General features: G+C 41.1%; 1 protein-coding gene across 1 annotated transcript; it reads right to left on the reverse strand.

Annotated features, from left to right (window-relative positions):
* Positions 1–3,514: 3,514 nt before the first annotated feature.
* RXFP3 (relaxin family peptide receptor 3) lies at positions 3,515–5,931 on the reverse strand. Its single transcript, XM_006156354.2, has one exon. The coding sequence runs from the start codon at positions 5,856–5,858 to the stop codon at positions 4,464–4,466; it is 1,395 nt and encodes a 464-aa protein (XP_006156416.1). The 5' UTR covers positions 5,859–5,931; the 3' UTR covers positions 3,515–4,463.
* Between the last annotated feature and the right edge of the window lie 19,977 nt (positions 5,932–25,908).

The raw sequence follows: 25,908 nt of genomic DNA on the forward strand, positions 1-25,908 counted from the left end.
CGGCATTCCAGGCTCCAGCAGTTTAGGTCGTTCTCTCCAGGTGGCTGGTGTTTCCAAACCAGGCTGGGCTGTCTTTTCAGACCTGGTGAGCTGTTGTTTCACTTAGTAATCTTCAAGCCTTGCCCCCTCCTCTTCATGACTGCACTTCTCATTTTCGGCCTCCAGTCAGGATCCCCTCCTGTGTTAGTACATATGGTCCCAAATGAAACCATCTCATTCTTTTTAGAGAGCATATGGAAAAACTACTCCATCTCCTCATCTCCTTTCCTCCCTCTTTCACCCCATAATCCACCCTAGAGAAACAAGGTCATGAGTGATTTAGAGGAGCGATCAAAGGAAGATCTTCTCCTAGCCCCATAGGAAAGGGTGAATATGAGCAATGCCCAGAGGACTCCATGTCACCAGCTCTCAGAATTATAACAGAAATAGCATCATTCCCAATCCTGCACTTGGCTGTGTGAGGTTTGGAGATGAAATTATCTGTGGGTTCAGTATTTATTACCCCACCATTTTTCAAAGGGTGAGTCTGGTGTTGAAAGATTTTAAATAAATGGATCGGCAAGCTGGAAATTGACACATAGGAGGGCCATTCCATCTGGACTCCTAAGAAGTTTATGTAGTCATCCCTGACAAACCACAGGGCAAGGTCTTAATTATAAAGAAAGCCATTTTTAGATGGAACATTGGATAGGCTACTGGTATGAGGCAGGGAACTTAAGCTATAGCAGCAGGTATGCTCTATCAACATCTCTTTCTCATTATCTCTCACATACACTCAGATGCACAAACACTTTACTCACTAAACTCAACTCTTTTGGGGTTTGAGCCAGTGTATAGATTCCAGATTTAAAAGTCTCAGGCCAGTCAGCAGCATGGTGGTTGGGGTGGCTGGTTCCCAAGCGGCTGACTGTACCCAGAAGCTTGAAAAACATGCGAGGTACATTTGTGTGTGCCCAGAATCTCGAAAGAAGGGAGAAATGGAGGGCCAGGAATTGAGGCATGACCATCCCCAATGGGAGTGGGTGATTTCTCATTTTTTCTCTCTCTTTCCAGTGCATACATCCTCCAGCAAAGCAACAGCAATTAAAGTGTTTAACACTGGGCAGACACAAGTTGCAGCTGTGATGTGCTGCTCAAGTGACGCTGGCTCCATATGGAAGATTGTGGTTTGGTTCCTCTGTGGGCCTATACATGCTGGATGTTCATTCCCATGATCTTGACTGGCTGGCAAGGCTGGTGGAGGAGATCATGGTGTAAGTCCCTGTTGAGGTTGCTCTTCTCTCCTTCTCTCCCTCTCATGAAATAAATAAAAGTTAAAAAAAAATCCACTAACCACCCTGGGAATCCACGTATTTGCTCTCGGTATTCCAAGGATACATTCTTTCTGGTACACATACACACACACACACACACACACACACACACACACACACAGAGAGAGAGAGAGAGAGAGATTCCAGTCAAATAAAATGAATACAGAAATACATGTATTCCAGAAACCCTGAAAGCTAAACTTGTTGTACTTCCCAATCAAGCATCTGACATTCCAACTTCAAAGACTTCAATCACCACTTCTCAGCTTCAAATGTCCCTTTACTTCCTCACTTGAGCTCTGGCACTCTGGCTAAATCATGCCCATATTTCTTGCACATCTAACCCACTTCAAAGACTGTTTTGACCAGGAATCCTCCAACCCTCCAGCAGGCTCAATCTTCCCTTCCTCCGTGATCCATAGCACTTTCTTTTAGCCTTAGTAAGGCATTTGACTTGCTATTCCCTGTCATAGTTTGCTTGCATACATGGCTGTCTGTCTTTGTAAATGTAGAAGTCAGGAACATGTATGTCATGAACCTGATCTCAACACAGGGCTTGACACACAACAGACCCTCAAAAAGCAATTGTTGATTTTCACATATTGTGCCATTTCCTTGTTGACTCTTTTGTGCTTGTGGGAAACAGAAGTTGTCATTGATCACTCTTGCTACATTTTTTGGAAGGCATCCGATTTCACTTTGGATGAAGTGACCCTTTCTATAGAATTTTTTTTTTTCATGAAGACCTTGCCTCTAGCCCCTTCTTTTCTTTTTCTAGTGCCCTTGACAGCAGAAGTACATACTTTCCTAAGAATTCTGAGCTATCCACACATCACTTCAGGGTCAAAATCAAAACGACAAGTTGTTTTAATGAGAATTTCTCAGTGAGAGTCTTATATTGGTGTTATACATGAATGTGCTGTCATGCTACCATTGGCTCTTGCCTCTGTTTACCATTTATTTTGCATTTGGGGATTTGGGTTGGGAAGCTTACATATTAATCTTTGCTAGTCCAATTGCTATTTAACATCACTAGCCATCCATTTTCTCCCCAAAGGGCAAAGAAAGACTAATTTGATGACTTCAGAACAAAAGCACTACTGTTTATTTTTCTAAAAGAGTGAACTTCTCAAGACTTCTGAGACTTGAGACTGGGCAACTTCTGTTTTTGCAGAAAGGTTGCACTGTGTTGTTACAGAAAGTGGGACAAAGGATGTCAGGACTGTAGATTTCACATTTTGAGCCTTAAATCTCAGACACCAAAGGAAAGTTCCAACTCAATTACTAAAGCAATCTGCAGTTCAAGAGGCTATTCGAACAACCATGGTTTTCTAATGATTATTTATTGTATTAAAATAAGCACACTGGTAGGTGCCAGCATTATAGATTTCTTGACCCAAACCAACTTGCCAAACAGAACAGTAGTACCTCTATCAAAGCTGCCAGACAGACCAATAGATTGATGTTTGATCCCAGTGCTCAGAGCAGCCTCAAAAAAGGACTTCCTGAGTATCTTAACATTTTAAACTGCTGCCACCAGGAGATAGTTGCCCCGAGAAAAGTGTCACTCTTCAGAGATAGCCCCATAGACTGTCTAAGGGTGAGGGAAGAATGCATCATTCATGCTCAATGTGCAAAGCACTTCTTAAAATAAATGGACCTTGGTTAAGATAGTGTCCTCTGGGAATTTTTATTTCTTACCGTCTCTTAGCAATGATACGAAAGACAAAGAACCCCCCAATCTGAAATTCTGGTGACCCTCTGCAAGTCTCTTTCTCTAGCGGTCTCTTCCTTTCAGGACAGATTTGGATTATTTTCCCCTCCACACCTCCTCTTGGAAGATCAGATTCCCGTTTCCAGGCTGGTTTCCAGGAGCCCCTTGCCCATCCTGACAGCATTCATTGCTCTTTTTTCTAAGCCTATTGAAAACATCACTGAGCTGTCTCTGCTGATCCAGAGCCTCAAAGGGGCATTCTGATTCCCAAAGAGTGAACAGGGAGGGCTGCAGGAGTGCCCCCACTCCCAGTAGGGCTTTTGAAGACGCTCCTGACCCAGCTCATCTGTGCAGGTAGACAGGAGGGCACAACGTCCCCAGGCACCCAGACAGCTCTCAGGAACTGGAGCCCAGACTGCCAGTGCGCCCAGTGCGCCAGCGCTCACCTCCTGCTGGATTGCCAAGTGAGCACGTGCACCCCCTTTTCCTTTAGAGAGGTTTTTCTCTTTAGCCTCTCTAATCACACCACGTCTTCTCCCTCCCTCTGCAACGCTCCCCCACTCCCCCTAGTCCCCAGAGAACCACTCTCCCTTGCTGGTGACAAGTGTTTTGCCCTTGGTGACACCTGAGCTTAAAGCACAGTAGAGTTCAGTGTGTGCCTGTTAGCCCTTTCCGGGGTGATAAAGGATTCAATGGCTCACTCCAGAGCAGACACTGCGCCCAAAGCAGGGCTTTGCTAAGTGGAGCATATAATTAGTGAGCCGACTTCGCAGAGATTAAACGCCACTCTGAGATTGGGCTGCCTCTCCCCTCTGTTTCTCCCACGGGTGGCCCAAGATGGTCACTGCTTTCTCCCAATTCTGGAACGGTTTCTGGCCTCCAAACTCTAGGCTCCCAAGGCAGCCATGCACACGTCGAACCGTCCTACTGAGATGGCTTCACCAGACAAGGTGCAAAGGGAGTTTGGAGGGAGACTCCTCTGTCTAGATGCACCGTGAATTCCCTGGGCAAGGGCTCCATAGAAGTCGCTGAGATAAAAGCGCTCAAGTGAGCCTCCTTTGACAGAACCCCTCTCTCGTGCAACCCATTTTTTTCCCGGTATTTCTGATAACTCCCTCCGCTTTGGGGCGTCCCCACAGGCCCAGAGTGGACAGAGTACGGAAAGGGTAGGGATGAAAGCAGAGGCTGGTGACCTGGCTCTGTGGGGCTGACCTCTGCCCCTTTGCCACGTTCCTCTCTTCACCGGATTTCTCAGCCTACCTTCTGCGGAGAAGGCCCTTCGGCCTTTCACAGGCCGCTTCTCCAGACTTCTCCCCACCCTTGGCCCACCTACTTCTTGTTCTGGGGTCCCCCACCTCCCCCTAATCAGTTCTCTTTCCCCGCCCTGGGAAGACCAACTGGCTGCCACTGGAGCACGCCCTGGCCCTCCGCCGGCGTCAGTAGGCGGAGCTGCTGGGCAGACGGTCGTAGCGCCCCCCGCTGTAGACCACCACGCCGGGCGGGTAGGAGAGCAGGTCGGGCTCGGCAGCCGCTTGCAGAGGCGCCAGGGCCTGAAGTCCCTGATCTTCTGGCTCCGGCTTGGTGGTGGCCGTGAAGGGGCGCATACTGGTGAGCGAGGGCGACGCGATGCGCCACAGCAGACTTTTGAGCGCCTTGCGGAACTCCCGGCGCACGAGGCAGTAGAGGATGGGGTTGAGGCAGCTGTTGGAGTGCGCCAGGCACACGCTCACCGGGAAGGCGTACACCTGGCACAGGAAGTATTCTTGGCTGAAGGGCACCGCGTTGAACTTGATGAGGATGCTCCAGGTGGTGAGCGCCTGGTTGGGCAGCCAACACAGGAAGAAGGAGAGGACCACAATGGTCACCGATTTGGTGACCTTGGACCGCCTGCGGGCGCTGGCTCCAGTCAAGGCCCCCCCCCCCGCCCCGTCTGCCCCAGCCACGCGGCGGTCGGAAATGAAGCGCACCAGCAGCAGGTAGCACAGGCTGATGATGGCCAGCGGCAGCAGGAAGCCTAGCAGTACCTTCTGCGAGTGGTAGAGGCCCAGCCAGAACTGCCTGTCGCCTCCCAGCAACTTGTCCGGGAAGCGCACCAAGCACAACTCCTCGCCCACCACCTTGATCGTGGTGGAGAAAATGGCAGTGGGCAGCGAAGCCAGCGCGGCCGACGCCCAGATCAACGCGCACAGGGCCTTGGCGGAGAAGCAGCAACTGTCCCCCAGGCTGTGGCCGCAGCAATCGCCCCGGCCGTGCCCTCGGGTCCGGTGGCTCTTAAGAGCCGAAGCCACCGAACGGTAGCGCGCCACGCTCATGGCAGTGAGGAAGAAGACGCTGGCGTACATGTTCATGGACGTCACGACGGACACTATCTTACACATGGCCTTGCCGAAAGGCCATTTGAAGTCGAGCGCGTTCTCCACCGCCCAAAAGGGCAGGGTAAGAACGAACTGGAAGTCCGTCAGCGCCAGGTTGGTGACGAAGAGGTTGATGGAGGACTTGCGCCAGCCCTGCTTGGTCTTCATCAGGTAGAGCACCAGCAGGTTGCCCGCCAGCCCCAGCGCGCAGACCACCCAGTACACCACGCTGACGAGGATCCGCACGCGAGCCTCGGTGTCCGCGCTCTCGGCGCCGCTGCCGCCCGGGGGATGCCCTGGGGCCGCGCCGTCAGGCAGCTCCAGCCCCAGCTCCCACCACAAATCCTGGCGCTGCACCGACGCGTTGCCACTCGTGTTGGCCGCCTCCAGAAGGCCCGGCATCAGGCTGAGCTCGTCCGCGTCAGCCGCCTTGCTCATGGTGGCTGTCCTGGAGGCAGCAGCTGTGGACACTTGCATGCACAAGGACCTCTAGGTCATGTTGCAGGAGACAAGACCTAAGAGCGCGATTCTCTCCGGGCGCTGTCCCAGGTGGGCGCGCGGGGCTTGCGCGGGAGCTTTCAAAGCCGCTGTTGAAGACAAGCCACCGAACTAAGTGGGTCCCCCGCGCGCGGAGCCCTGCTTTGGGCGCAGTGTCTGCTCTGGAGAGGAGCTAGAGAGGAGTGCAGCTCCTAAAGCGAGTGCCCGGCGCTCACGGAGTCTCTGAGTCTCTACTGCTCGCCCCTGGAGTCTCTGAATCTCTCCTGTTCCAACTCAGACTCCCTCCGTTTCTCGCTGTCACTCAGGCACTGGCCCGCCCTCTGCTCAGGAACGCAATTGGGGGTCCTTTCTCTTTTAAATGAGCTTTGTCTGTTTCCTCTGCTGCCGCTCCAACGAGGTTTCTGCCCTTTGAGAGAAAAAGATATCGGAAGTGCAGTCTCCCCACTCTGCTTAGAGGTCTGCGGGTGCCTGGGTCTCTTCGCTATTGCCAACTCCCAGTGAGTTATCAGCCGCTGTATTCACACCCGCAAAGCCGCGGCGGACCCCAAGGAGCATGCGTAACCCCTGCGCTGAGAGAGGGGGCGCTTTCCGAGGTGCTGAACCCCACCACGCTCGCTGCCGGGAGGAGGGAGAACTGCTAGGCAGATAGACCACTGCCCCCTCTGCCAACTCTCCTATTCCTCTTCAAAGTTTCAGTAAGAAATGGTTGTAACTCTTTATTTTCCTATGTTGCTGGAGAAAGTCTGATTTGATTTGTGATCATTAAAAAAAATGTTTTTTAAACCTCAAGCATAAGACCTCCCCCCCTTCTTCCTTTTTAAAATACCCTTTTGGTGAAAGATGGTTCTAAAAATATGTGATCTCCTGTCCACCTTTCTTCTTAAAAGCAATGACACTTGCCTAAGACTGGCCTTATTGAATACCCAAACACAAGCTCCATGTCGTCTTTAATAAACTGACACTTACCTGGTATCTGCCAGGATTTTCAAAGGGTTCTCATTTAGCAGAACTCTGAGTTCAAATGTTTTCTGTACTTTGGTGAATGTACATAGAGGAGTGAAGCTAAGTGGAGCATCTAATTAGTGAGCTGACTTCACAGAGATTAAATGCCACCTGCCTAGCACTCAGCTCAGATTTCTTCAACAAATCAATTACATACACTCCACATGTTCGTTCCCTAGATACAGAAGGACAGAGGATACCACAGGGCTGTTTGTACCATCAGCCCTCCTCCATTTCACAACTAATACAACCAGAATTCTTTCTTTCAGTTGTCAGAAGGTGTGTGTGTTTGGGACCAGCGGATGGCATACTGGTTAAGGCGCTGGACACTCCCACATGGCCAACCATGGCCTGAGTCCTGGACCCAGTGGCTTTCTTTCTCAACCCCCCCCCCATGTGTGTGTATGTGTGTGTTCCTCTCAGGTCAAATTAAAAAATGAATAAATAAATAAAATTAAATAATTCTTTATAAAAAAAAGAAAGTGAGTGTGCCTGAGAGAGAGAGAGATACCTCCCCCTCATGGGTCATGGCCATGTTGAATCTCCTTTCCATTTCTCCATCATGTCCAGAATTGGGACACATGCACACATGCACCTGACTTGTTTATCAAGCCTTGGGTCAAGATTCCAACCACAGTTGACCATGTGGGATCCAGCTCCCTTAACTACTGAGCTACAGAACAGGCTCTATAATCAGAACTGTTTTTCAGACATAAAAAATGGCAGTAAACTCTAAAGCATATTCTAAGAGAACAGTGGAAATTATTTGAGTTACTTCTTAAGTTGTGCCTCACTTATTCCCTTAGAAGTTCCTTCAGAATTTCATTACAGCTGGTTGGTGTAAATCACACTTTCAAGGGTGGTTGTAAGAAATTCGAATTGTTTTTCTCACTGTCTGGAACTAAACTGAGGCAGAAGTATCTTAAGCATAACCGTTTTTTCTCTTGGAGTAACGTAGACCTTCAGTGTCACTTATGAAGATACACAGGATGTGATGTTAAAACAGAGAAGTTAAAAATACTTATTAACAAAGGAATGTGGCATCGAAAGCATATGAAGAAAAACAGTCTAGATTCTCAATGAGAACATACCTTTAGATCCAGAGAAAACATTTCCCTGTAGAAGCTGAACTCCTCTATTTTCCCGCCAGGGGGCGCCAGGGCCTTAGTCAAACTGAAACCCAAACCACGGCAAATCCTGTGATCAGAAAGCAGCTCAGCCCTGCCCTGATTACTCCACCCAACCGGTAGGTGGTTTCTGTGGACGCCTCTTATCCTTGTTTCAATGGCTTTAGTTTCAAGCACTTTTAAAACTTTATTGCGGAAGCTTGATTCAATTAATCTCCTCGTCATTGACCACTTGCTATTTGCTGGGCACTGAGGTGATTCAACTACTTTTTACAGTCAAAAAGACGTTGTAACTGTTTCCAACAGTGTCTATTGGCTCTCTGCCAGTTTCTCTATTCTCCTATGTGAAGGAATGCTAGAATTCACATTAGGAGTTTTGGAGTTGCTTTTTTTGTTTGTTGGTTTTTGTTTTGTTTTGTTTTAGAGATTTTTGCTACAGGGCACGTGTGCTTGTCAGAGAGACAGAGAGATAGAAAGCAAGAAATTACCTCCCCCAGGGGGAATGGCCACGCTTCTCCTCCATTCTCCTCTCAGGATCTTGGGTATTCACAGACATGCACCCCGACTGAGTTTTAAGCTGCCTGGTCTGAGACTCAAACTGCTGGTTGACTGACTACATGGGAGTCCGGCGATCATGTCCAGAATTGGGACACATGCACATTGGGGCATTATGCCATCTGCTGGTCCTCGAGTTTAGTTTTATTTCATTTTGGGGCAACATTGATTTAATTTTTTTTTCTTATTTTTACATTCAGCCACCGTTTATCTTTGCAACATCGAAAATGAATTTTCCCAGCATGGAAACACTGTATGTTACTCCAGTCAAAGAAATTACCAAACACATTGTCATCAACAGATAATTTTCACATTTTTTTCATCTGTTGAATGTTTTGCTTCTTTTTTCCCCTTGATTCTCTTCCACCACTACCTCTAATTTCCCACCCTTCTCCATCACTGTCTCTAGTATCCACAATTACTTTTCATGTTTTTATGCCTTCTACTCTTTCAATTTCTGTCATTGAGTGCATAGGTATATATTAAGTGGAGACACACAGTGCATGTCTTTCTTAGCCTGGCTTACTTTCCTTAGCATTTAATCTTCCATATTTGTCCACTTCCTATAAAATGCTTGGGTCTCATTGTCTTTCTCTGGCTGAGTAGTACTCTGTAGTAATATGTTCCACACTTTTTCAAGCCATTCACTTGTTCTTAGACAGTGTATTGTGAATAATGCCACAATAAACATGAATTTGCAAGTGAATCTCCCATGGAGTGTGTGCCTATCCTTTGGGTAGAGACCTAAGAGTGGAATTGCTGGATCATATGGTAGTTCTACTAGTAGGTCTTTGAGGAACTTCCATATTGTTCTCCATAGTGGCTATACTAATTTACATTCTCATCAACAGTGTAGGAGAGTTTCCTTTTCTCCACAGCCTTGCCAGCACTTATCATTCTTCATTATTTTAATCTTAGCCATTCTGACTGGGGTTAGGAGGTATCTCATTTTGATTTTGATTTGTATCTCCCTTATGATAAGAGATATTGAGCACTTTTCATTTGCTTTTTTGGCTATTCATGCATCTTTCTTGGAAAGTTGTATACTCAGCTCATCTGCCCATCTTTCAATTGGATTGGTTTTTTTTTTTTTCTAAGTTAAGCTGCTTGAGTTCCCTGTATATTTTGGTTATCAGTTCCTTGTCCAAGGGAGAGTTTGCAGATATACTCTCCCATTCTGATGGTTGTCTCTTCACTCTAATTATTGTTTCTTTTGCTGTGCAGAAGCTATAATCCCACTTATCTGTTTTTGGGATTATTGTGTGTGCTTTGAGGGTCTTATTTGAGAAGTCTGCCTACTCTAATGTCACTGTCAAGAGTTTCCCCTGTGTTTTCCACCAGTAATTTTGCAATTTGCAGTCTTAGGTTTAGATCTTTGATCTATTTTGAGTTGGTTTTTGTTAATGGTGAGAGATAGGGTCCAGTTTCCCTTTCCTGAAGGTGGATACCCAGTTTTTTCCAGCACCATTTGCTGAAGAGATTTTCTTTTCCCCACCGGATTGTCTGATGTCCTTTGTCAAAAATCTGTTAGCTGTATAATTGGGTCTTATTTTTGGGGTCTTCATTCTATTCTATTTGTCTACATTCCTATTTTTGTGCCAATACTATGCTGTCTTGATTATCACAGCTTTGTAATCTATTTTAGGATCAGGGAGTGAAATGCCTCCTACTGCATTCTTTTGGTGCAGTATTGCTTTGGCAATATAGAGTCTTTTATGATTCCAGACAAATTCTGATTGTTTTATTCTAAATTTGTGAAGAATAACACCAGTAATTTGATTGGGGTTGCATCAAGTTTGTGGATTAATTTGGGTAGAATTGCCATTTTGATTATATTAATTCTTCCAATCCAGAAACATGGGATGGTTTTCCATTTTGTGTGTGTGTCATTTTCTTTCTTTCTTTTTCTCTTCTTTCTTTCTTCTTCTTTTTTATTTTTTTTAATACTTTTTCCTTGTAGGTCTTTGACTTCTTTGGTTAGGTTTATTCCTAGGGATCTTAAACTTTTTGTGGCTATTGTAAATGAAATTGCTTTCTTCAATTCTACCTCAATCTGCTCATTGTTGGTATATAGAAATGCTACAGATTTTGTTTGTTGATTTTGCATCCTGTCACTTTACTATATTCTAGAGATTTTTGGTGGATTCTTTTGGGTTTTCTATGTATGTAATTATGCTATCTGCAAATAGAGATCATTTCACTTCTTTCCTTATTTGAATGCCTTTTATTTTATTCTCTTGTCTGATTGCATTGACTAGGATTTGCAGTGCTGTGTTGAAAAGGAGTAGGGAGAGTGGGCAGCCTTGTCTTGCTCCAGTTTTTAGTGAAAAAGCTTTTAGCTTTTCCCCATTCAATATATTAGCAATGAGTTTTTCATATATGGCTTTTGTTGTGTTGAGAAATGTCTCTTCCATGTCAGTTTTGCTGAGTCTTAATTATGAAGGGATCTTGTATTTTATCAAATGCTATTTCTGTGTCAGTTGATATGATCATACAGTTTTATCTTTCTTTCTGTTAATATGATGTATTACATTTATAGTTTTGAATATGTTGAACCACCCTTGCATCCCTGAGATAAAGCCTATCTAGTCATGACATGTAGTATTTTTAATGTGTCATTGGATACAATTTGCTAGTATCTAGTTGAGAAATTTTGTATTTATATTCATCAGAAATATTGGTGTGTAGTTTTCTTTTTTGTTATGTTCTTGTCTATTTTGGGATGAGGGTGACAGAGACTTAGTAAAATGAATTTGGGAGGATTCCTTCCTTTTGGATCTTTAGAAATAATTTGAGTAGAATGGGGTTTAGTTTTCTTTAAAAGTTTTGTAGAATTCAGAAGTGAAACCATCAGTATCTGGGCTTTTCTTTGTTGGGAAACTATTTATTACTGATCTAATTTCATTGCTTGTTATTGGTCTAGTCAGGCTAACTATGTCTTCCTGATTCAATCTTGGTAGATTATATGTGTCCAGACTTTCTCTCTCTCTCTCTCTATGTCCCTCTCTGGTCAAATTAAAATAAATAACTACATAAAGTTGAATTTAAAAATCTAAAAATATAAAAGGGGGGCAGGTGGTGTGGTGGTTGAGGGTGCTGGATTCCCACATGGCTTACTGTGGTTTGAGTCCTGGACCCGGGGGGCTTGCTTCTCTCTTTCTTTCTCTCTCTCTCTCTGTCCTTCTCTGGTCAAATTAAAATAAATACATAAATAATGTTAAATATGTCTCCAGGAATTTGTTCATCTCATCCAGGTTTTCTTGTTTGTTGGCATATAGTCACTCACAGTATTCTCTGATGATCTTTTTGTTTTTGTTTTTGTTTTTATTTTTAAGAGAGATTTTTACTATAGGGAGTTTGTGTTTGCCAGAAAGACAGAGACAGAAAGACAGAAAGTGAGAAATCATCCCTGAAGAAGGATAGCAATACCACAATTCCTTGTCCATTCTCCTCTTAGGATCTTTGGTATACATGCACACACGCCAGGTGTGAGTTTAAGCCCCAGATCTGGAACTTGCACCTCAGCTGACTATGTGGAGTCCAGTAATATAACCATTATACCATCTGCTAGTCCCAGTCTTTTGTATTTCTGTTATGTCTATTGTAATATTGTCTGCTTCACTGCTGATTAGAGTTATCTTACTCCTTCCTCTGTTCCTCTTAGTCTACCTAACAGTGTGCCGATTTTGGTTATCTTCTCAAAAACCAGATTTTGGTTTCATTCTTTTTCTATATAGTTCATGTAATTTGTAATTTATTTATTTCTGCTAGAATCTTTATTATTTCTTTTCTCCTGATATGCTTTGGAGTGTTTTCCTCTTGTTTTTCCAGTTCTTTGAGGTGTGTGGTTAGATTGTCTATTTGCAATGTTTTAGTTTTTATCTGCTGAGCACAAATTGGTATGAACTTTCCCCTTATGAATGCTTTCATTGTGTCACATAGGCTATGAATGATCATGTGCTTATTATCTTTGGTTTCAGTGATTTTCTTTGATTTCAGACTTAATTTCTTCAGTGGTTGTGAAATCATTCAGGATTAAGTTGTTTAGTGTCTATGTGTTTGTGTATTTTTGAGATTTTCATCTGCAGTTCATTTTCAGTTGAATTCCACTATGTTTAGAGAAGGTGCTGGATGTCATTTCTATAACTTTGACTTTGTTAAAGCTTTTTACATTACTTATTTTGTGGTCAGTCTTTGAAAATATTCCATGTGGGAGTGAGAAAAAAGGTATATTTTGTTGGTGGTGGGTGGAAAATTCTATAGATGTCTGTCAAGTCTATTCAGTTTATGGGAATATTTAGATTCTGGGTCTCTTTGGTTATTTTTTTGTCTAGATGATTTGTCCAAGGGAGGTAGTGTGATGTTGAGATACTCAGCAATTATTGTGTTGCAGTTTATCTCTCTTTTTAGACCTAGAATTCTTTCCTTTATGTATTTGGGTGCCCCAGTGTTGTGTGTATAGATTTTATAAGTATTATATCTTCGAGGTGAGTTAGCCCTTTTACTCCTATATAGTGTTCTCTATCTCTTCTTACAGATTTTATCATAATGTCTGTTTTGTCTGATATCGGTATCACAACTGTAGTCTTCTTTTGATTTCCATTTTCATGGAATATCTTTTTCCAGCCCTTCACTTTCAAATATGTATGTCTTTATCCATGGGGTGCATTTTTTATAGGCAGTATATAGAGGATTTCTGTGTTTTTTTTTATTATTTTTTATCTTTTTAATCATTCAACCAGTCTGTATCTTTTAATTGGAGAATTTAATTCATTAACATTCAACATTATTATAGATATTCGAAGACTTATATCTACCATTCTGTTAGCTATTTCCTTGGTCGTTTTTGTTCTCTTATTTCTGTTTGTCTTTAATTTTCCTGATATTGTACTCCTTTCAGTACTTCTTGAAGAGCTGGTCTAGTATTGTTGAATTCTTTCAGTTTTTGTTTGTCTGAGAATGATTTTACTTGTTCTTCCCATTTGAAAGATAATCTTGCCGGGCATAGTATTCTTGGCTGACATTGTTTTTCTTTGAGTGTTTTGAATACGTCTTCCCATTATTTTCTTGTCTTCATTGTTTCAGTTGAGAGGTCTGATGTTAGTCTTACCGGATAACCTTTATAAGTAACTTGACGTTTCTCCTTTGCCATTTTTGGAATCTTGTTTTTTCTTTGATTTTGACTATGTGGCTATGATGTGCCATAAAGAGGTTCTTCTTATGATGCTGATTATATTTGTTTTTGTTTTGTTTTTGTTTTTTTTTTTTGTATTTCTTGAATCCAGATGTCTGAGTGTATCTCTAGGTTTGGCAAATTTTCTGCAAGTATTTCTTGGAATAGATCTTCCAAGCCCTTGTCTGAGTCTTTGTCTTCTAAAAAACCTATTATTCACATATTTGGAAATTTAATGGTTTACAGTATTTCCTGTATGTTTTACTCATTTGGGAGGTTATTTATTCACTCTTTTTGGTGGTTTCATCTATGTCAGAGGTTTTGTCTTCCAGATCAGAGATTCTGTCTTCTGTGTAGTCCAATTTGCTATTAATACTTTGGAGAGAGGTCTTAATTTCCTGTATTACAGTCTTCATCTCTAGAAGTTCCATTTGATTATTTTCTTTATAGTGTCTTACTGTCTTCCTCAAGTTTTGAAATGAGTTCCTCATTCCTATCACTATGAATATTCTGAATTCTTTCCTGCCATGGTTTTTTTTTTTTTTTTGTGCTGTCTATGGTTGTAAAAGAATTGTTTTGTTCCCAGAGGGAGAAATATTTCCTTGTTTTCTCATATTTCTTGTGTCTCTGCACTGGTTTCTAGTCAGCTGGTGAATTATACACTTGCTTCTGCTTTTTTTCTGGTGTTGATTCTGTAGTGTCAGGTTGTTGCAGGGAGTGGGGAGTAGAGTTCTACCTCTCAAGCATTTTCTTGGGAGAGAGCCTATGTAGCCAACTTTAGGTGTTGGCTCCTTTCTCTGTCTCAAGTGCACCTGGCACTGAGCTGGAGAGATTCAATTAGAGGGGGAAGTAGAAGTAGGTTTGGCAAACTGAAATCTCAAAATACTCCTGGGTGGGTAGAAGGCAGTGAAAGGTCTGAGGTGTTTCCCTGCACTTGGTTTTTCTTACTCACTGCTGCTGGTCCCCACACCATGGTAAAGACTCTGTGGTGGCTTTAAAGTGGAGAAATTCTCTCCTTTAACTCCTCCAGTGGGCAAGTATGGGAAGTTTCTCCAGAGTCTCACTGTCTTATTGTAGGTTTATATTCTTTCTTTAAAAATTTTTATTTATTTATTTATTTATTTATTTATTGAGAGGTTTTTGCTATAAGATGCGTGTGCTCGCCAGACATACAGAGACAGACAGAGAGACAGAAAGCGAGAAATCACCCCCCAGGGGCGATGGCCACACTGCAATCCCTTCTCCTCCATTCTCCTCTTGGGATCTTGGGCACGCATGCACACGTGCCTGGTGTGAGTTTTAAGCCACCGGGTTCAGGACTCGAACCATGGTCGACTACGTGGGAATCCAGCGACATAGCCATTACACTAACTGCTGGTCCCTCTTTTTCTTTCTTTCTTTCTTTCTTTTTTTTTTTAATCTTTTTGCATAAATTATTCCATTTATTGTAGGTTAGTGATATTCCAAATGTCTGTGGAGCTTCTACTGGTATCCTGATGACAGACTTTGCTGTGACAGCCGACATGGTGTTGTAGGCCCAGGGACCACTGCCTACTGTTTTCATGCAAGAACCACAGTGCCAGATCCTGACAGTCTGTCACTTCATCTTGGTTTTGCCTCAGAAGGAGCAAGTGTACTTGGCGTGCTGGCTGATTTCAATTTTCTTCACCATTTTCTGGAAGGAGGCAACATAATGAGTCCTGTATTTACCGACCTTCTTGGTGTATTTAGCCATATCGATGCCAACTAGGTATGATCCCAGAGAGGAAGTGGGCATATCCTCTTTCAACCCAACTGTTTCCAGAGCAGTAGGACTGAGTAGAGTAAACTTAATGAAAGAGGAAGCAGAACTGCACACTGTGAGCTGCGGGGGTGTGAGCTGGCTTCCCTGTGCCCACCTGTGGGATAGGAAAGTGCAAGGGTCCATTCTCTCTCTCTCTTTCTCTCCCTCTCCCTTTCTCTGGTCAAATTAAAATAAATAAAATAAAATAAAATAAAATAAAATAAGAATTAAAAAAATGAGAATAAATGCACAAAGACAACCAAGTATAAAAAAGTGAGGCTTGAGTGGGCCTGACTTCTCTGATGGAGAAAGCCACAATTTCAATAATAAATCAGGTTTATTATTTTATAAGGCAGAAAATGGGGAAATTGGAAATGGAAAGCAAAACCAGTTGTTTTCAGATGTTAATTGGCTGATGATGCAAGAACTGACACCACGTGATTTCTCTGATCTTTCTGATAAACACATGTGACTTCCTTTAACCTAATACTGCTACTTTGCAGTATTGATAACAGGACATAGTGTGTTCATATGTTAATTGTCTTCATTGCTATGCAAATGACAGCTCACTGAACTGCTTCTCTGCATGTGTCTGAAGGTCACCATGTTTGCTCAGAATGATCACTCTCCACATTCTCTCTCTCTCTGTACACTGTACCAAATTTAATAATAATAATAATAATAATAATAATAATAATAAAGGGAAGGTAGGAGGAGGCAGAGTCAGAGAGAGCCAGGTAATAACAAAAGTAGAGATTGGAGTGATGCTCTTTGAAATTGAAGGAAGGGGTCATAAGTCAAGAATACAGAAGCTGGGGCCAGCAGATGGTGTGGTGGCTAAGGTTCTGAACTTCCATGTGGCCAACTATAGTTCAAGTCCAAGACCTTGTAGTTTGAAAGGTTTCTCACTTTCTCCCTCCCCCCTCTCTTGTCTCTCTCTGGTGAATACACATGTCCTATAGCAAATTAAAAAAAAAATCAGTAATAGTAATAAATAAAATTAAATAAGTAAATAATTGAAAAAAAAAGAATACAGAAGCCAAAAAAATGTAAGGATTCCTCCTGCACACCAAGCCTAGAGGAGGAGCCAGCTATGCCAACACATTGACTTTAGTAACACTGACTTAGGACCTCAGATCTCTAGAGCTGTGAAAGGATAAATGTGTGCTGTTTCAAGCCCAATGTTTTATGTTTGTTGTAACTTGTTACAATGGCAAAGAAATCAGTACAAAGTGGGTAGACAAGATTGGCTTGAAACTTACATATTGGGAAATTGAACAACTGTGAATCAAACATGTTGGTTCATCCTAACATATTGTTCACTTGTGAAACAAATATTTGTTGAGTACCAACTCAGTGCTAGATACTATGCCAGGTACTAAAGATTTTGTGGTAAATATCATATTCTAGAGTTCACAATCTAACAGATGAGGCAGATAATTAGAAAATTAGAACCCAAATGGATCATATGATTACAGTTATAATAAGAAAGAGAACTAAGCAAATTATGAATGATAAAACTACAAGCAAAGAAATAACTTTTACCTATTTATTAGCATATTTATTTGATTCTAAGAATCACATCTTTTTAAACAAAGATATCTAAAATCAGAGATATCTGGGGCTGATAACCAGAATATACAGGGAAGTCCAGCAACTTATCCCCCCAAAATAATCAACCCAATTAAAAGATGGGGAAATGAACTGAACAGACAACTCTCTAAAGAAGACATGTGAACAGCTAAAAAACATGTGAAAAAAAGGCTCAACATCATATTATAAGGGTGATACAAATAAAATTCACAGTGCGATACCACCTAACCCAAGTCAGATCAGAATGACTTAGATTAAAAGAGTAATGATAAGTGCCAGTGAGGCTGTGGAGAAAAAGGAACTCTCCTACACTGTTGGTGGGAATGTAAATTAAATAGTTCAGCTGCTGTGGAGAACAACATGAAGGTTCTCCACACACCTACAAATAGAACTCCCATATGATCCAGCAATTCCATTTCTGGTTATCTTCCCAAAGGATAGGAATGTACACAGCTGGAAAATCATTTGCACATATGTGTTTAGTGTGGCATTATTCACAATTGCTAAGACATGGAATGAACCCATGAAGACATGTCTATGAACACATGAATGGATTAAAAAAATATGGCACATATACACTACAGAATACTACTTGGCCATTAAAAGAGAGAGAGAGAGAGAGAGAGAGAGAGAGAGAGAGAGAGACCCTGGCATTTGATAGAAAGTAGATAAATTTGGAAGATTTACTGCTAAGTGGAACAAGCCAGACTAGGAAAGAGAGGCATCATACGTCTGCACTCAATATTTACTGAATATCTGCACTCTGTGTCAGAAACTGAAAGATTTGAAGGTGTGGCATAGAAAGCAACTGTGAATACTAGAAGACAGTAGGAAATGGGGAGGGTGAGAGGGAGAGAATCAAGGGAAAAAACAAAGAAAGAAGACATTTAAAGGATACAAAAATGAAAAATTATTTATTGGTGATAATATACATGGCAATATCTTTGACTGAACCAATATACATCGTATTCATGATGAGAAAATTCATTTGGTATGCTGTAAAGTCAGGCACTAGAGATTGTTGTAATGACACACAGGAAATGCATGTAAAAAAATAAACAAAAGAGAAAAAAAAGAAAATCACGGGACCAGCAGTTGGTGTAATGGCTATGTCTCTGGACTCCTACATGGTTGACCGTGGTTCGAGTCCCGGACCCGGTGGCTTAAACTCATGCTGGGTACGTGTGTGTGCATGCCCAAGATCCCAAGAGGAGAATGGAGGAGAAGGGATTGTGGCATGGCCATCCCCCTTGGGGGGTAATTTCTCACTTTCTGTCTCTCTGTCTCTTTCTGTCTGGTGAGCGCACATGCCCTATAGCAAAAATCTCTCCAAAAAAAGAAAAAAGAAAAAGAAAAAGAAAATCAATACAGATTTTAGGTACTACATATATATTCAATGAGATAGTATTTTTCCCCCTATAAAGTCATTAACAAATGATATGTCTAATAAACCACAGTATCTTTGAGGAAAGGAAATTCAGTAACCAGGTAAGCAGGGCAGAGAAAAAGAGCATTCAGAGAAGATGGAGAATCATGAGTGAAAATGTCAGAAAGGTAGGAACACAATGCTTCTGTAGGCCAGAAAGAAGATTAAATGTCAGTTATACAGGAAGAGGGAGTAAATAGTGCTGGGTAGGCAGATGAGGTGGGCAGGCAATGGTAGGATATTAGGAAAAGGTAAGCATGGGAGGAAAACAATCAGTTTTGCATATTCAACCTATCACTTTGTTGTAGTGTAGTAAGTGCACTGAAAGAGACAAGGGTAAATACAAATCAAGTCAGGAAGCTATAGCAATAATTCATGCAATGATTATGGTTCAGTCCACGTTGGCACAGGGTGGAAAGAGATAAACAGAGACTGAACCGTCAGTACCTTGTAGTAAATTACATACAAGGACTGAGGGTAAGAAGGATTTAAAGACCTTCAAATTTCTACTCTGTGCAATGGGTAGGAAGGGATGCAGAGAAGGTGGGGTTGGGGGAAGATGACAAATTCAGAAAGGGTCTATGAGATTGTGAATGCCTAGAAGATCCAAATTGAGATGTCAAATAGGTGTCGATATATGGATCTCTAACTCATAGAAGGATTCTGAATTCAAGATAAAAATTTGACAGAGATTTGGACGGATGATTCTGTCTAGAGAAAAAAACTTAGAGTGAGAAGATGACCTATGATTGAGTCTGGGTGAACTCCATGCTTAAACTATCTAGCAGATGTTGACAATGAAAATTAGAGCAGGAGGAGTAGGAGGAAGATTAGGAGCATGTGACACGGCAACCAAGAAATATAAGTGAAAACAAAACAAAACAAAACAAAATGAAACAAAACGTAGGCTGTATCTAATGCTGATCAGAGGTCAAAGAAGACAAAATTGGAAATGTATTAATTGGTTTAAAGACTTGGAGACCATAGATAATCTCAGGGGTACTATTTCAGGAGGCAGATACTGAAAGAGGGGATACCAGTACAATTCAGAAGCTGCTCTCATTGGAAACCAAAGAAACTAGTCAGGAGAAGGCACAGTAGTTTATCCAAGTTCCACTGTCAAGTCGGAGACAGAATCAATCAGAATAGAACTCAGAGATAGTGACTAACATTTGAGTCTTTGAAAATCTATAGAGTAAGCTGAATCAATTAAAAAACAAACATTAACAAACATTGATAATGGAATGCTACTCCCTGTCCCAGGCATAGTGCTTTCATGATGCATAGTAAGCCTTCTTATCTCTTAGAGTAAAGCTCAGACTTCCTTTTGCTGATTTTTTTCAGAATCAGAGACTTGGGTTTTTCTTTAACCAACTACTAATCTAAGGATTTCAAATTCACATATTACCTACATACCTCTGCTTCCAGATGACCCACATTTTGGGGCCAGATCAATGTAAAAGACTCCTTATGCTGATTGACTACTCTTCAGCTCTAAGAACTAAATAAAAGAAATCACTATATCTTAGCACTCTGAGAAACACAGTTGTCTTTCTCTGGTTCTGATCACTCAATCTTGTGCTTAGCAATGAACCACATTAATTATTTTTAAAAAAGAAACACAAAGAATGACAAGAGTTTGAGCCTCTGGGGGTCCTCAGGTTGCACTGCTAATCTAAATTAATTGGTCTAAATGAATATTCCTCAACCTTGGAGCTATTGATATATTGGGCCAGATAATTTTATGTTGTTCAGGGTTAAGCTACTACTGTGCCTCCTCCTAACTAGTTTCTTTGGTTGCCAATAAGAACAGCTTCTGAACTGTACTGGTATCAAAGGGTATTTGTTTACCAGCATTCCTGGCTTTACCCAGTAGGAGCCAGTAGCACCCCCAACTACTACTGTAACAAGCAAAAAGGTCTCCAAACATTGCCAAATGTCCCCTGGGGGCAATATTGAGAATCATTGGTCTAAACATTGGTCATTTGCTTGAAAGGGAATTGGGCAATAGACTATAAAAGGATAAATTGTTGGGACCAGCAGGTGGTATAATGGTTATGTAGCAGGACTCCCATATAGTCAACCGTGGTTCAAGTTCTGGACCTGGTGGCTTAAACTGCATACTGGGCATGTGTGCATGTGTGCCTGAGATCTCAAGAGGAGAATGGAGAAGGGATTGCAGCGTGGTCATCCTCCATGGGGGTGATTTCTTCCTTTCTTTCTCTCCTGTTAGTGCACGCTCCCTATAGAAAAAATCTCTCTCTCTCTCTCTCTTTCTAAAAAAAATGAAAGGATAAATTGTGAACCCATCCCTCCTTCTAGGAAACAAATTCAAGAGGACTCTCTTTAAGAATGTATATATAAAGCATGTATAAAGAAGCAGCATTTATACTTCCTTACGCTACACACACGCACTCTTCTGAACATTGATATAATTCATCCTTTTAATAGAAGGCCCAGTTAAGCTATAGTAGAGCTGCTAACATTAAGCAACTTCTGTCTAAATATTGCTTAAGCTGGAAGATGAGTAGATCTCCCTCAGAAAATCTAAGAAGCTTTGGCTTATAGATTGTGGCTAAAGCTCCAGATCTTATCTGGAGGGAGGTGAAGTTCAGGAAATCTGGAGCTTAGCACATTGGCCACCAGAGGCCTCCACTCACCTTCAAAGAACAGCTGGGAGAATGGCCTTGCCCACAGTTAAGCTACCAGACAGATCCATTCCCTGAATTTCTCAGAAGCAGCCAGACAAGTGACTCTACCCACGACTGAGTCCCTGCATCTTAGTTGAACTACAGGGAAAGTAACCCTGACCACAGCCAATCAAAGAAGGAGTCCTGCCCCTCAACACATCTCAGGAGAGCACAGCCAAGTTGACAGAGAGGCTCTACTGCCCCCCCTTCCACAGGAGCAGCAAGGTAAGTGTCTTGACCACAGCCACAGTGCTCTGAATGGCCCTGTCCCTTAAATTCTGCAGAAACAGCAACCATACTCACAGCCCCAAAAAGCCTATGTACTGATGCACTTGCAAGTGTCACCAGTGCTGATTACAACTGGAGAGACTACATAGATACTCCACCACCACACTTTCCTAGAACCAAAGCTGATGCACCTTACCTAACCAACATCGTATGGAAACCAAAGTGAGCAAGAGCAGCTTTTGGAAAATGTATGGCCTGGTCATGTAATGAATGAAAAATCATTCACACCAGAAAATACTAAGAGAGCATCAGTGGAACTAGTTGCCAAACAAATTAATACCGATATAAAAAATAAACTTTAAGGTTAGAAATCAATTGTAATAGGAAATTTGAAAACTGTAGAAATACATAGAAATTAAATAACATGCTCCTGAATGGCCATTGGGTCAATGAGAAATTAGGAATAAAATTTTAAAGTCTCTTGAAATAAATATAAGTGGAAACATGGCATATCACAACCTATGGGATATGACAAAAACAGCAGTAAGAGGGAGCTTTATAGCCATAAGTGCCTACATTAAAAAAGTATAAATATTTAAAATAAACAGCAATGCACCTCAAAGACTGAGAAAGGTAAAAAAAAAGATAAGCCAGAAAGTTGTAGAAATGTTAAAGAACATACCATAAATAAAAAAATAGAGATTATAAAACATAAAAGATAAACTGAAAAGTTGTGCCTGAAGCCAGAGATGGTCTTGTGAACTCCACTGTCTCTGTCTGTTTCTCTCCCTCTCCCTTTCTCTCAAAAATTTATACAGGTATGTTTTTTTAAAAATCTGTTACTACTATCACTTGTCCCTGAATTCTCTTTTCTCTTGCTAATTTCAGAATCCATGTGCATCTGAGGTGGGCCCAGCTCTGCCCCTTTTGCTTGGTGCTGTGCACTGTGCGGTTTTCTTTTTCTTTTTTTCTTTTTTTGCCTTTTTTTTAAAGAAAAATATTTCCCCCTTTTTTTGTGTGTGTATTTGTTTTGTATCTTCCTACCCCCATTTTTTTCCTTTTCTTTTACTTGACTTTCTCACATTGCTTCTTAGCTTCCACACTTTGAGTGTCTAGACAGGTGAAATTACACAGTAGTGAAAACATCTGAATACTTTTAGGGTCATAGAAAACTTCAACCCACACTCAATTGCTACAGAAAGGGAGAAACTTATCTTCTTAAATCTGAATTCCAATCTCATTCTGTAGATACCGTGTTGCAAAACACAGTAGTAGAGAAATAGGCATAGAAGTACATCACAGTAAAGTGAAGCATATGAGCATATGAGCTTATAGAAGCAGAAATCTCTAGCAAATTAGCCAAACGTGAATATACCACAAAATGGCTAAAAATCAGAGAAGAGAGTCTACAAAGTGAGCAGCTGGGAGAAATACAAAGCTGCAGTGAGTGTGGCCCATCTTCTCCCACACACCTCTGAATTCCTAGTTGAAATTCCAAAGCTCAGCCCAGATGAACCTATTCCCTTGAAACTGTGAGGCTTTTGTAATATCTAATTCCATTGACAAACGTGCAGATTGCTTGGTGAGGATCAGGGAAACACAAGTGCAGAAATATTGCAGGTCATCTCCCCTTGCATGCCTCTAACACTCAGAATTAACTTCAAGATGGTAGGAAGTAATGTATAATTCATCAGATTACCAGAAACTACCACAAAAGCGCAAGAAATATGGGAAATCAAGAAAATATCTCTCTCCCAAGGGGAAAGAACAGCCCTGCATCATCCACAGACAGTACAATGGAACTCATGGAAATGTCAGATAAAGAATTTAGAATATTCATACTGACAAAGCTAACAGAGAGATGCAAGAGAAAAGAGACAATGAACTCCAGAAAATGCAGGAGAAAAGAGATAACGAGTTCCAGGAGGTGAGGAAGTTCTTCCACAATCTGAAAGAGGAAATACACATCATAAGAAAGAATCAAATGGATCTATTAGAGATGAAGGCTATAATATAGGAAATCAAAACCTCCTTTAAAGTATTAAGAGCAGATTAGATCATGCACAAGATTGAATCTCAGATGTAGAATACAGGTCCTCTGATCTAGAAAAATTCACCAAAAAGACTAAGAAAATACCCCCCCCCCAAAAAAAAGAGAAAAAATATATGAGTAATACTAGATACCGTTAAGTGCCCAAACATCCGGATAACTGGTATCCCAGAAGGTGAAGAAACTAATAAGGGCATTAATGATCTTTTCCACGAAATCTTTGAAGAAAACTTTCCAAACCTAGAGAGGCATTCAAAGATCTAGATGCAAGAAATACAGAGAACCCCACATAGAATGAGCCCAAGAAGATCTTCCCCAAGGCACATCATAGCCTTATTGACCAAAACCACAGACAGAGACAAGGTACTAAAACTGACAAGAGAGAAATGTCAAGTTACTTTCAAAGGATATCCCATCAGGCTAACATTGGACCCCTAATTGGAAACAATGCAAACAAGGAAAGAATGGGAAAATATATTCAAAATGTTAAGTGAAAAACAATTTCAACTAAGATTACTATATCTGGCAAGATTATACTTTACATGAGAAGAAAAACCTGAAACATTGTCAAATAAAACCTGAAAAAAATCTACCAACATCAGACCAGCACTTCGAAAAGTTCTGAAGGAAAACTAAAGACAGACAGAAACAGTGAGAACAAAAATGACCAAGAAAAAGGCCAACTTAATGGTAGGGACAAGTTTGGAAATATCTATAATAATGTTGAATGTTAACTTTCAATGATATAAATGGGAAGATTATACCACAGTAACACTGCAAATTCAACAAAAAAGAGATTTAGTGAGCCCAAACTGATGAAATAGAATTCTATGAGTTTTGTCTAAAACGTTACTGATTTTCTTCTATGCTTTGTTTTCCAGATTTAAGGATTTTGGTTCTGTTGTGAGTTGTTGATAGGACAATGAGCTCCAGGAGGTAAGGAAGTCCTTCCATGAATTGAAAGAAGAATTAGACACCATAAAAGAATCAAATGCAAATATTAGAGATGAAGGTTGCAATACAGGAAATCAAAACCTTCCTCAAAAGTATTAAATGTAGATTAGATCATGCAAAAGATTGAATCTTGGATATAGAAGACAAAACCTCTGATCTAGAAAAATAATTACCAAAAAAACCCCCCCAAAAAATATTAGGACAATATATGAGTAATACTAGATACCATTAAATGCCCAAACATCCAAATAATTGGTATCCCAGAAGGTGAAAAAACTAATAAGGGCATGGATAATTTATTCAACAAAATCTTGGAAGTAAACTTTCCAAATTTAGAGAAACACTCAAGCATCCAGACCCAAGAAATACAAAGGACCCCAAATAAAACCACCCCAAGAAGATCTTCCTGCAGCACATCAGGAAGATCTAAAATTGGTGAGAGAGAAATGTCAAGTTACTTACAAAGTTTATCCCATCAGGCTAACATTGGCCCTCTCATTAGAAATAATGCAAGCAAGGAAAGAATGGGAAGATATACTCAAAATGTTAAGGGAGACACAATTCTAATCAAGATTATTATACCCAGAAAGATTCTCCTTTAAATGGGAAGAAAAGATAAAAACATTCTCAGATAAACAAAACCTGAAAGAATTTACCAACACCAGACCAGTTCTTCAAGATACTCTGAAGGGAGTGCTATACCATAAAAATTAAACAGACAGAAATAAGAGAACAAAAAACAGTCAAGAAAATGGTCAACTTAATGGTAGGAACAAGTCCAGAAATATCAGTAACAATGTTGAGTGTTACTGGATACAATTCTTCAATCAGAAGACACAGATTGGCTGAATGGATGAAAAAACAGAAACGCTCTATCAACAGATAGAAACACACCTCTAAGAAACACACCTACAAGAAACACACCTCATGGAAAAAGACATACATAGACTAAAAGTGAAGGACTTGAAAAAGTTACCCCATGCAAACAGAAACCAAAAAACAGCTGGAGTTGCAATACTGATTTCAGACAACAGGTTTTAGGATGAAAACTGTAAGAAGAGACAAAGAAGGGCATTACATAGTAGTAAAAGGGTTAATTCAACAAAATGAAAATCAATGATAATGAAAACATGAATATCCGTAATCTATGGGACTCAGCAAAAGCAGTTATAAAAGGTAAGTTCATAGCAATTAGTGGGCACAAGAAAAAGGTGGAAAGATGGCAAATGGAAAACCTAACATGTCTCAGAGAACTGGAAAGATAACAACAAAAAAATCTAGGAGAAAGATTCGAGCAGAAATAAATGAAATAGAAAATAAATGAGCCATACAGAAAATAAATGAAAGCAAAAGGTCGTTCTTTGAAAAGATAAGATTGATGCACCATTAGATGCACCATTAGGTAGAGTAATTAAGAAGAGAGAAAGGAATCAGGTAAATCAAGTCTG

The sequence above is a fragment of the Tupaia chinensis genome, unplaced genomic scaffold (genome assembly GCF_000334495.1).
Source record: "Tupaia chinensis unplaced genomic scaffold, TupChi_1.0 Scaffold000489_1, whole genome shotgun sequence".
In the NCBI taxonomy this organism is placed as follows: domain Eukaryota; kingdom Metazoa; phylum Chordata; class Mammalia; order Scandentia; family Tupaiidae; genus Tupaia; species Tupaia belangeri.